The sequence below is a fragment of the Leptinotarsa decemlineata genome, unplaced genomic scaffold, assembly GCF_025532065.1.
Source record: "Leptinotarsa decemlineata unplaced genomic scaffold, Ldec_3_MD MMD2_P_RNA_scaffold_6, whole genome shotgun sequence".
NCBI lineage: Eukaryota > Metazoa > Arthropoda > Insecta > Coleoptera > Chrysomelidae > Leptinotarsa > Leptinotarsa decemlineata.
The window spans coordinates 15,546,171-15,559,768 of record NW_027412533.1 but is presented as its reverse complement, the minus strand read 5'-3'; the positions used below and the strand labels follow the sequence as shown (position 1 = coordinate 15,559,768).

Below are 13,598 nucleotides of genomic sequence, written 5' to 3'. Positions count from 1 at the left end.
TCAAAACGTTGAATTTTCCAAACATTTAAGGATATGGTGGTTACTACGGCTTTGTCCATGATTTTTGATATCGCTGATAGCAAAGCGACTGGTCTATAGTTATTTGGAAGATTTATCTTGCTCTTTTTGGGAATAGACTGAACTCGAGCAATTTTCCAACAAGTGGAAAAACCCCTTTCTTTTAAGACAGGTTGAAAAGTCTGCAAAATACTGGTGCGAGTTCATTTGCACACTTTTTAAGTACGAAGACTGGCACTTCATCATGAAAAAACGCCTTGTTGATATTGAGCTGTTTCAGAATTCGGTTGACTAGACGTTGTCGAAGAGTAATTCCCGGCATTGTGGATTCTAGTGTGTGAATAGTGGATGGTACCTTCCCCAGAAAATCAAATGTGTAGTGGGACGCAGTAGCGTAGGTGAGTAAAATTGACCAAATTCAAATAAGCATTTTATATTACTCTCCAAAAATAATTCTAGTTGGTGAGGTTAGAATAACTAGTGAAATTGAAGATTCAGAGATCAAACTGGATGGTTATAGTCACATTCGTTGTGATTCTACAAATCGGCAAACCGGGGTGTTGCGATTTATGTGAAGGATGGTATACAGTGTTCAACAAAGAAGACTCACATTTAAAAGACAATTACTGGTGTAAGGTCATAAGAGTAAATTTTGTTGTGTGTCAATGGTTAGTGTGTTGTCTTTATCATTCTCCATCTAGCTCGGATTCTATATTCATAGAAAACCTGAAAATATCTTTGATGATATCTTTGTCAATGATAAGCGTTGCATTCTTGTAGGAGAATTTAAATTAGATTTTTTGAATAACAGTTTTTATGTGAAAAAAATCAAATCTATGTTTTTGCAATATGGAATTGATCAACTAGTACTGGATCCTACCAGAATTACTAATAACAGTGAAACTCTAATTGATTATGTACTAACTAATAATAATTGTGCAAACTGTTTTGTCCATCCTACTACAAAAATAAGTGACCATTCATTGATATCTATTTGTCTCAAAAATAACAAACGCACTGAAAGCACTTCTATCAAAAATTGTAGAAACCTTAGTGAGCGAAATTTGGATAAAATAAAACTAGATTTAATTTCATGTGATTGGGATTTGAATTCATCCGATGTTAGTGTCATATATTTCAATTTACTTAATAACTGTCAATCAGTTATCGATAAAGTTGCACCAATTCAAGTCTGTCACTATAGAAGTAACATTCCATGGTTTGACAACGAAATTCCTAATAAAATAAAACGACGTGATCAGATATATAAGGATTTTATTAAAACTATAGGGGTGAATAAAAATGTCAAATGGAAAGAATTTAAGAAACAGAGAAATGAAGTAGTGAATTTATTAAAAAGAAAAAAGAACAATACTTCTTCGATAGAGTAGATATGTATAAAAGTAACTTTCAACTGATGTGGAAAACATTAAAAAAGGTAATAAACATGAATTGCCAAAACTTTCCGAGCTGTATAGAATTTAAATTAACAAACCAAGTTTCATATATTAATAATGAATGAATTACATCTAATTGTTAACTCCTTAGACAACAAAAACAATGTTCATGAGATCTTAAATTCCAAAATGCTCAAAGTCATCTTTGAAACATGTGGACATATAATTTTAAACCTTGTAAATACTTCTCTTCAAACCTCTAAAATTCCAAATCCTTTAAAAGTTAGTACTATAGTTCCCATTCAAAAGGTTAACAATACAATCAAGGCCAGTGATGACCAGTGAAGACAAGTGATATAGACCTATAAATAAATTACCAACAATAGAAAAAAATCTTTAACTAGCTGTTTATAAGCAGGTACTTGATTATGTTGAAAAAAATGAAGTTTTAATAAATAATCAATCTGGATTTCGTAAAAAGTATTCATGTGAATCCGCATTACAACTCACTTTATCTAAGTTCAAAAAAGAAGTTGATAACAATAAATTTGTAGTAGCTGTTTTTCTTGATCTGAAGAGGGCGTTTGAAACAATTGATCGTAATATTCTTCTAATAAAATTAAGAGGTTATGGCATTGATGGTGATGTTTACCAATGGTTATCTGACTATTTATCCCATAGAAAGCAAAAAGTTAGAGTTCAAGATAATATCTCACAGGAATTGGATATACATATAGGTGTGCCTCAGGTTAGCGTTTTAGGACCTCTGCTTTTCATCTTATACTTAAATGACAGAAACTTGTTTATAAATGTTGATTTTATAAATTTATTTGCAGATGATACACTATCGGCATGCTATGATACAAGCTTAGATAAAGCTATTGATAAAATGAAGGCTGCATTAAAGGATGTAAATGATTACCTCATGGCAAATAAATTAAAACTGAATAAAATGAAAACTAAAGGAATGATTATTACAACAAAATATAAATGGAACAACCTTGATTTAAATGAAATAATTCTACAAATCGATAATGAAGATATTGAAATTGTATCATGTATCAAATATCTTGGATTCCAGTTAGATAATTTATTACTTTTTGGCAATCATATCGATTATATATGTAAAAAAATATCTAAAAAACTATATTTCTTTGCAAGAATTTCTGGCAATTTATCCACTCAGTCTAAAATTACTGTGTACAATGCGATTATTCAACCACATTTTGATTACTGTGCTTCTATTATTTTCTTGTTTAATTTAAATCAAACATCTCAATTACAAAAGCTTTAAAATTGTGGTATGCGAATACCACAATTAGAACAATTATTGTTCTAAAGTGAATAGATTTACTGAAATCGGAATTATGTTACAAACTTTGCGGTGGCTACCAGTTTCTTTACGGTTTGTATTATTACTTAACTATGACATTTATATATAAAATTCTGAATAACTTATTACCTTCATATTTTTCTGAATTTGTTAGTTTGAAGTGCACAAATATGCCACGAGAAATCATACTAATTTTCATTTATGCAGAACAAATAGGAGAAGTGCCATGAATTCTTTATTTTTCAAAGGGTTTGTTGCATACAATAAATTGCCAAATGAGATTGAATTTAGTTCATTATTAAGTATTTTTAAAAAACAGTTATTGAAATCGATCCACAATGCTAGATAGAATAAAACTCGGTAAGATAATATTAATAAATATAGTATTTGTATATTGTGTTCTACTTTTTATCATTGTATAGGAGCTGCACCTATATTGCAATGTATTTTTAATAGCATATGTCGTTATTTTTCAAACTAAAAATGTTTATTTTCACTTTCTATGTTAGTAATATGTTTTATATAATATTGTGTATTAGGATTACCTATTTCAATAAATATATTCTTCTCCTTCTTAGATCACTGTTGAAAGCGAGATGTATTTGATGAGCTACAATAAACCCTTGTGGATTGCAGTGAAAGGTCGAATAGACCTACTCAGTTCTGACCTACTACTACTCTCCTCTGAGTATCTACTATGAATCGAACTTTAAGGTGAGATCGCTTTAATCCCTAACTAAAAAAAGATTTATTGAATTTGCGGCTTGTTGTTGTTTGTAGTGGGCTACAGCCATTTAACGAAAAACTAATTAGTTTTTTTGTGGGGGACTCAATATTTTATACTGTTTTTTGAGTTTAGAACCTTCAACAATCTGGAAAAAAATTACAATTCAAGGAGATTCTCTATTGATTTATCTTTTATTTTTTCAGATTGTGGAAAAAAACAGTACAGAAAAACTGATATTTGGATTGGTTCATATTTTATATGTTCATTGAATGATAATATGTCTAGGTGCTAACGTATTATGATTATTATTGAAAATTTTGGAATAGAAATCTCCCACCAAGAGATCGTCCATCCCATCTGCAAAGGCCCATAATAAATAACAACTATCAATCTTCATTCTTTATTGTAAATACATAGTAAAAGTTTGGTACAAACTCGCTTCATAGTTTTTGTAAAACTAGTCCTGAGGTTTTCACTTTATACAAAATGTCACTGGTTTCGTTTGTATATTATTACTAATAATGATATATACTATCACTACACATATTTTATCACATTTCAATCGGAAGTTGAAGTGTACATGCAACTCCGTAAAAGTATGTAACTATGGAAACTGGCTATAGACTTCGTTGATGTATGTGTACCTTATCACATTTGAACTTTTGTCTCAACTATGAGTACAGGATGAATCTGGTGTTAACTTTACAATCCAAAAGATAACCTTTTTGATTTAAAATGTGATCTAAGTTAAATGCCCATCCACCATTACAAGAACAAGTATTTCCCATAATATCAAAAAACAGCTTCAGTTCATTTTCATAATTCAAGAAGCACCTTTTTAGATTGAGTAAAATATCGTATGTTCAAATAATAATAGGTACATGATACTAAAATTTTATCAAAAAGAACTTTGCCATTTGAAAATGAATTTCAATTTAAAAAACGTGAGACATCTTCTCACTTAACGAATACCTTTGGAGAGTAGAATTAACATTTATATATAACATGTACTGAAGGTTTGTTTTCGTGTACTTTTTCACTTGTCAGACAAATGTATGAACGTGATTTGCCAATCCCTACGACATTTCATGATTGCTGATTCGCATTGCTTGACCTTTATCTCGTTAAATTCACAAATTTCATCATTTGGGGAAAGGAAATGTCAGTTTCCTGCAAAACACACTTGATATAATCTATCCCCCCTTATTCGATGCCTATAACCAGCAACTTGGAACTTGACACTATAAATTACTCTCCCACAGTTTTAAATAATTATCTAGAACTTCTTCAAACCACATTTTTTTCACTGGATCCTTGAATGCTGGAGCCAGGGTCTTCATGTTCATTTCCAAAATTGCTTCATTTCCTAGCATGTTGTTTAGTCTTGCTAGTAACTTTGGATCACCTGTAAAAATATTGATAAATGTCATTGAGGATTGAAAAAACAAAGGAAAAAGTAGAATAATATAGGATAGGGAAAATGATTTTTGTCTGATTTCTACTGAGTTTTTATTTATAATGACCGGTTTCGGTGTTTTAAACTATTGTCAAGTAAACTGATGCATTTTGACAAAACAAGTCCTAAAATATACAATGATACAGTCAGGTACCTGCAATTGGTACCTGAAATGACAAATGTTTCCTGAATTATCAATACCAATACTAAGACAACAACTATTTGTCTTTTATAATATATAAAAAGGCATTAGTTTACTTGAAAATGGTTTAACAAACCGAAATCGGTCGTAACAAATATAAACTCAAGAGAAATCAGAAGAAAGTTATTCTATTTCCTATTTTCAATATGAATGTTTACAAAATAAAATATAGTTGAATATAAGTTTTTCCAAGGATTTCACAAATTTATTTTCTACAGACAGAGAGTCTTGCAATCGCATGGTGCATAGGTTCTCCCGTAAATATTTTCGGAAGGAAACGATTTCCAAGGAAACGAGGAAAGGAAAGTGTAAATCGTCCACGTTTCCCAGCTAGTAAAGTTTTATTTCTTTTGAAGTTGAATGCTGTATGCAATAACCAAAATTATAAAAATTAAAAAGGAAAGTTCCTTTACGTTGAGTCGCCAAAATTATGTGACATTTAACTTGATGTTACACAAATTATTAAATACTAGTTTTTGCCCGCGTTTGTCTCATTAAGTTTCGTACACACCATTTTAAACAAATGGTTACAATCTTTTTTTATTAACCCAAAATTTCAGGTTTCTAACTTCAAAACTGACGAAATTCAATACAATCTTTGAACCCGTATTTTCCCCTTGGGGGGTGATTCTTTCTTGATACCTATTTACCTATTTACACTATAAAGTTTGTGAGGATGGATTATTGCAATAAATGTATTTAGGTTTTTTACTTTTTCAGGCCTAAACAGCTCAACGGATTCGAATATAAGTTGGTATATAGATAGATCATGACCTGGAATAACACAAAGGTTAGGCTTCCACGGTAACTCGGGTAAAACAGCGGGGAACGGCTAGCATTGTAGTACAAGTGCATATAGTCGAAGTTACCGGTATGGTAATTCTTAAACCTTCGGCGAACTCAAAGGCCAAAAAAACCAATACAAAGGAATATCACCGCTACGAATTAGTCCATGAGGACTGAAGAATTGGCGGTTTGTATTGGATAATTTTTACTAACCGAGTTTTATGATTGGCTGAAGAGTCATAAAATTAAATTTAAAGTCATGTTAGGGTTACCAATAGAATGTAAGGACGGTTAGAAGAGTCGTGTTGTCAATGTTCAGTTCAGGAACTGATCGCGATTCGAGTGTTGAAATTCGATATTGGTGAAGTTATAATTTATTGAAATTTTTGTTATTTGTTTGAAATGTGGCGTCCTTGGACAAGTACTAATAGTAATAACGAGTGTGATAACAACGCATACTTTTTCCTCTGTAGTGATTCCAATAGCGCTGGCGAACAATGCGAAAAAGATATACCATTGTCGATAGCCAAGCGGTTCGGCATGGGTGCTTTGTTCACTCACTCGAATTGACTGCCGTGTTGGTCGGTGGTTCAAGCCCTAGTCTGAACGATCGATCTTCACTTGCTATCGTCCAACCCGTGTTAGGAATCACACGTTAAAAGGTAAGACCTCGTTAATCCTTAGCTCGCACAAGTTTCGACTTCTGAGGGTTGTCGTTCGTAGGGGTGCGACAGCTGGTTAACGGAAAAACAGATTTTAAACAGATTGAATAAGATTCATTTGAATATTGAAACACAGAGAGTATGTTTCAATATATATATATATATATATATATATATATATATATATATATATATATATATATATATATATATATAAGAATCTACATATCTATTTGGACGAAACTTGGTATAACACTCACGACACAGTTACAAAAGGGTGGACTGATAGTTCGAGAATGTGTACGGCTAACATGTCTACAAACAAAGGCATTGCGGAGGAAATAAAGGATGGGTTTCGAATTCTTTGAAATAATGTGGAAAAAACTTGAGGACTGCAATGTTGACTATCATAAGAACATGAAAGCTAATATTTTTGAGGAATGGTTTGAAAACACATTGATTTGGATGCGAAATTGTGTAATAATACTTGACAGCGCTTCCTATCATTCGCGACGGCTCATATCATCAAAGTACCGAATAAAAATTCGAGGAAAGATGAACACAAAAACATTTGAAAAAGTGTATGCCCTTGAAAGTATTGCTGAAAAGTATGGACACACCATATTGAGACTTCCCCCCTATTTTTGTGTTTTCAATCCCATCGAGTTGATTTGGGGAAAATTGAAACAAAGCATCAGGCGTAAAAATAATTTTCCAAAATTTGATAAGACGGTGATGGAGCTAGTTGAGGAAGAAGTATCTAATATTACCGAAGAAGACTGTCAGAAAAGGATTAAAAAAGTAATTTAAGTTGAAAAAGATTATATGGAGATTGGACACTTCCATATGAATGATGGAAATAAATTCATTATTGATTTGAATGACGACAGTGATAGTGAAACGGAGAATATGGAAGAGGAAGTATCAGAAGTTAGTGAAGTGTTTTTTAAAGCGATCAATTGTGTATATATACATATATATATATATATATATATATATATATATATATATATATATATGTGAGTAAGTAGTTAGGTTAGGTTAGGTCACAAGTGAGTGGGTCTATTCGACCCTCCACCGCAACACGCAAGTGTTTAGTGTGGTTTACACTCTGTGAATCCCTACTTTCCCAGTCATCTATATAAACAAAATTTATATATACAGGGTGATTCAAAAGTACTTTGACAAACTTCAGGAGGTGATTCCTCACAATATTCTAATATGAATTGTCCAAATAAATAAATGTCCGGAAACGCTTCATTTCCAAGATACAGGATGTTGAAGTTTCATTTTTATTTTCGTTTTTTTCAAATAATTTTTGAAATACTGAACTTAGTTAAACGAAACTAGGTAATTGCTCTTACTCTTACCTACACGTCTTTTTCTTTTTAAAGATTCATAACTTTTTTGGGCGTACTTCTAGCACATTTTTCAGTAAAAAAATCGATTCCTCTATCATATCTACGTAAATAAGCTACCCTTGTTACTAGTCGCTGTAAGCAACCGTTTTCTAAATATTTGGACTTGAAAACTTTAAGTCGATTATTAGATAATCGATGCATGTTGAAGTTATTATGAATATTTTGCATTTTTCACAAGAATGCTTTGGAAATACATTTGACGTTTGTGAGTGGTTTTGGTCATTACATATTTTGTGACAGTTAGACGTTTTGTTGAAGTTTCCGTAAGTAGAAGTAGAAAACACTTATTTTGAAAAAATGGATTATTTAAACAATAATGCTCATTTTGCCGATATGCATTTCGTTTATGGCCTTGCGGATGGCAATGTGCGCGAAGCAAGACGTATTTACCAGGAGCGATTTCCTAATCGAGTACTGCCTTCAGCTCCAACACTTGCTAGTCTCCACCGTCGTTTGGCAGAAACAGGTAGCTTTAAGAGGGCAGCTGATATTATTAGAAGACCACGAGCAGTCCGAACCCCAGAATTGGAAGAAGCTGTTTTGAATGCTCTCGAGGAGAATCCAGAAACAAGCACAAGAGTAATTGCTGAAGCTGTCAATTCTACTCAGTCTACAGTTTGGAGAATTATCCACGATCAACAGTTTTATCCATACCATATTCAAAGGGTATAAGCTCTTTTGCCACGAGACTTTCCTCAACGCATTACTATGTGTCAATGGTTTTTCAGAAAATTGGCTGGAAATCCTCAATATATAAGATATGCACTCTTCACGGACGAGGCAAACTTCTCCCGAAATGCTATCACAAACTTTCATAACAACCATGTTTGGGCTCTCGAAAATCCGCACGCAGTTAGTGAAAGGCATTATCAGTATCAATTTTCTGTAAATGTATGGGCGGCAATAATTGATAATTACTTGATAGGTCCTTCCTTTCTGTATTTATGTTAAGTTTCATCTAAATCTATTCAGTCGTGTAGGTGTGAAAGTACCACAAACATACATATACAGGCTGATTCACGGTGGATGGCACATTAGACGTTTCTGGTGAACCAGACAACGGATCACTTTGAAAATTTAATGGAGGGCATATTCGGACATTCTCTAGCCAACTAAAATATTTTCGACAATGCGGTGTTGCCGCTTCTATTAGAAAGCAGTAGCAACTTTGATTTTTCAAATGGAACACTCTGTATATAATATTATTTTTGGAATCTCCAACAATTGCCCGACAACTTTTCTTGATATTTCCCTATACCTATCTGTTACCGTTTTCGAAATAAAAATTAATTTCAATTTTTTTCTTAGAAAATGATGACTTATAAAAATGCCGATATCTTTTAGTTAAGAAGTACTATGATATCGAAATTTGGTTTGGAGTTAGGTGATACTTGGACACTTCCCACACGTCAGCCTAATCTCCGTTACTTCAATACAGGGTGGTAAAAAAATACAGTTTTTTTCGTTTGCTTGAAAAAGTTGCTGAAATTTGATTATTTTAAATGGAACACCCTGTATATTATTGAAAATTCGGAAAGCTGCTGAAATTTGCTTTCTTTCTATGTATATCATACCTATACCTAACTAGTCAAGTTTTGGACTTATGAACATTTATTTGTGAAAATGTCCCTTCAGAATGGTATTTCCATTCGGTATTTGGTAAGCAGGCCATGATTACTATTTGACAGTAGCGTTGTGACATTCTCCTAATAATATCGACATTTTCGTCACTTCAGAAGTTGCAAATACCTTCAAAACGATGGAACAAAACTATTCAAACGAAGTTCTTATGAATTTGTTTATTATTTTTGGACAGTGTGACAAAATTATCAGCAGAACATGTAGAAAGTTCAATGAAATGTATCCGAATCTACCGCCAATGAACCTCAAGAAATTTATACGAATTCAGAACAATTTCAATGCATTTGGATCAACTTTAAAAGCACCAAGAAACTTGCCTCGATCCGTAACTTTCGAAGACAACCAGATTAATGTCTTAGCATATTTTCACGCATTTCCCGAGTCATCGATAAGAAGTGCTGAAGTATAAAATATTCATCGGTTCAAAGAATCTTGCGAAGACATAAAATGCATGATTATAAATTCACCAAAATTCAAGCAATGAAGCCTCAAGATCCTCAACAGAGAGTAGAATTTTGTGAAATGTTGTTGACACGCATTCAAGAAGATCCACTTTTTTCAAATAAAATTATTTGGACTGATGAATCGAAATTTTCGAGAGAAGGGATTTTCAATAGAAAAAATCGTCATTATTGGTCCAGTGAAAATCCTCACGTCACAAAAGAAGCCGGATTTCAAGAAAAATTTAGTTTTAATGTCTTCTGCATGTTGATGGACAACAAATTGAGGTACGTGATATACGAGGAGTCATTAACATCCAGAAGCTACCTGAATATTTTGGAGAATACTGTAGACAGTTTCGTGGATAATCTGCCACTCGAAGATTATCGAAACTGTTGGTACCAAGTAGACGGAGCTCCTGCACATTGCACAAGAGAAGTGAGCGCAGAACTGGATAGACTATTTGACGATCGGTGGATGAGGCGCTTGGGACCATGGAATTGGCCAGCGAGATCACCCGATCTTAATCCATTAGATTTTTATTTGTGGGGAATGTTTAAAGAAAAAGTTTACAAAATACCCGTGCGTTCGAGAGATGAATTGTTAGAAAGGATTGCCCAAACATTTGAAGATTTGGATCCCAATGAAATCAGATCTGCCACCACGAAAGCAGTCAACACCCGCATTTTAAAGTGCTTGGAAGTGAACGGCCAGCGATTCGAACATATTTTGAAATATTCCACATGATTGTTTTACTTTTTTATAATTATTCATATCAATATTTCCAATTTCAAGTTTCTTGGTGCTTTTTTAAAGTTTATCCAAACATATTGAAATTGTTCTGAATTCGTATAAATTTCTTGAGGTTCATTGGCGGTAGATTCGAATACATTTCATTGAACTTTTTACATGTTCTGCTGATAATTTTGTCACACTGTCCAAAAATAATAAACAAATTCATAAGAACTTAGTTTGAATAGTTTTGTTCCATCGTTTTGAAGGTATTTGCAACTTCTGAAGTGACGAAAATGTCGATATTATTAGGAGAATGTCACAACGCTACTGTCAAATAGTAATCATGGCCTGCTTACCAAATACCGAATGGAAATACCATTCTGAAGGGACATTTTCACAAATAAATATTCATAAGTCCGAAACTTGACTAGTTAGGTATAGGTATGATATACATAGAAAGAAAGCAAATTTCAGCAGCTTTCCGAATTTTCAATAATATACAGGGTGCTCCATTTAAAATAATCAAATTTCAGCAACTTTTTCAAGCAAATGAAAAAACTGTTTTTTTTTACCACCCTGTATTGAAGTAACGGAGATTAGGCTGACGTGTGGGAAGTGTCCAAGTATCACCTAACTTCAAACCAAATTTCGATATCATAGTCCTTCTTAACTAAAAGATATCGGCATTTTTAGAAGTCATGATTTTCGAAGAAAAAAATTGAAATTAATTTTTATTTCGAAAACGGTAACAGATAGGTATAGAGAAATATCAAGAAAAGTTGTCGGGCAATTGTTGGAGATTCCAAAAATAATATTATATACAGAGTGTTCCATTTGAAAAATCAAAGTTGCTACTGCTTTCTAATAGAAGCGGCAACACCGCATTGTCGAAAATATTTCAGTTGGCTAGAGAATGTCCGAATATGCCCTCCATTAAATTTTCAAAGTGATTCGTTGTCTGGTTCACCAGAAACGTCTAATGTGCCATCCACCGTGAATCAGCCTGTATTTATCCATCCTCACAAACTTTCACATTCATAATATTAGTATAGAGTGTAGTTTTGTCTTTCACAGCCAAACTACCCTTGAAGTCGGATGCGGGTTGTGGGTTCACAATCCCCACAATCGGCATTTATTTTCAAATTGGAAATATATAACAAATTTACTCAAGTATGCGACAACTGGCCTGCAAAAAATTTTTACTGAAATATACGATATTTTGTCCTCCTCACTCGCAACGAAAAGGATATTATTATCATCATTGGTATATTTATAAAAAAAAAACAGTCATAAACCAACTTAACCAATCAGATCTGAAATTTTCGTAGATATGGTTCGTACCCAGTTGATTTTATATTTTTTTAGATATAAATCACATTTTTACTAAAGGTCCATTTTTTTTTGTTTGCTGCATCTTTAATTATCCGGCTAATATTTGTTATTATCATCTTATTATGATTTCCTTTACATTCTACTCTCGCCTAAGTTTTCTTTCGCCCTATACTCCCTTAGCACTTCAGATTCGAGTATGTACGTACTAAGGGAGGAGTTGACTGTTAGCGGTAGAGCAGACAACATGCCTATTTTGTGTATCTACAGAATTTCCTTTTCACTACTAGAGATATTATTCACCATTAAATTCGACTCCTTACATTACAATATTAAAAGGGTATTTGATTACCAATTCAGAAATTTGGTTTTCTTGAACTCGCCGTCCCTTATGATTTTACAGTCCTTCTTCTTTCAGGAAGAAATGAAAAACAATCAATATGAAACGGAAACTTTACCTTCTTGTTCTGACTTCAACAAAAGGGATTAGAATATACCAATCATTTCAAACAAACTGAATACCTTCAATATTAGCAATTGCTCGAATTTTCATATAAATATTGATACAAATAAGAATTAGAATGTTTCTGTTAGTACCAATCTTCTGTTCAAATTTCAATATTTAATACAAATTATAATTGAAATGTACGAAATTTTGTTCTACAAAAAAAATAATAAAGAAATGATTCATTGATCTGTGATTCTACACGGTTGCCGAAAAAATAGTGGGCTCAAACACGCCCGAAAATAGTTTCAGACTTCCAGGACTTGCCTACGGCTCGTCCTCAAATTTTGTCTACTCGTCCAAAAAACAGTATTTTCCGGAATTTTTACACAAATTACTATTATTCAGAAGGGCAAGTACATCGTCAAAGTTTTTGATACTGGAGTGATTCTTTCTAATGAGATGCCAAATGCACTTCTTATATCCCCATAACTGAATGTTTTGCCAGGAATTTTGGGTAACCATAGGTAACCAATAGGTAGTTTTTTAACAACATTGGGCTCATCATTGCGTAGTACCTACCAGCGTGATAATTCCTTGATAATTGAGTTTAATTTTCTAGTTCAGAATTGAATACAAACTTGAAAATGTATTTGTTTTATATTGCTCATCGATGTACTGTCAAAAATATTACAAGGTTGGATACAGAATAGAAACAACTTTCAAATAAAGTGTCACTCGATTATTATATCCATCTGAAATTTTCAACATGTTGGTTGTTCTGGGATGGGGTGGCTAACAAAGGGTTGAGTTTTACGTAGAAATGTGTAGGTACTTCTGAAAACTAAAGTTGATGAATTTCACAGTCACTATATCAAATAACTTATTCCGAGTTGTTCGTTTCATTTGGAATGCACTGTAAAATAAATTATTTCTGAATACGCCACTGCGCCAATCAGTGGATTGTAGCAGTGGATGTAGATTCTCGAAACTCTTTGGTAAACG

The 13,598-nt window shown here is 32.8% G+C and overlaps 1 protein-coding gene and 1 long non-coding RNA gene across 5 annotated transcripts in view; one reads left to right on the top strand and one right to left on the bottom strand.

Moving 5' to 3' along the window:
- The first annotated feature begins 3,229 nt into the window (after positions 1 to 3,229).
- On the top strand, positions 3,230 to 4,815 carry LOC141480171 (uncharacterized). Its single transcript, XR_012464207.1, has 2 exons — positions 3,230 to 3,462; positions 3,679 to 4,815. It is a non-coding gene; the product is annotated as an uncharacterized lncRNA (long non-coding RNA).
- Positions 3,862 to 13,598, bottom strand: part of tsl (membrane-attack complex domain containing protein torso-like) — a 134,858-nt gene continuing 125,121 nt past the window's right edge. For all 4 annotated transcript variants that reach the window (XM_023173650.2, XM_023173648.2, XM_023173649.2 and 1 more), the window contains one exon: positions 3,862 to 4,880. In XM_023173650.2, coding sequence (XP_023029418.1) covers positions 4,717 to 4,880 — 164 coding nt within the window. In that variant the 3' untranslated portion in view covers positions 3,862 to 4,716. The remainder of the gene's footprint in view (positions 4,881 to 13,598) is intronic.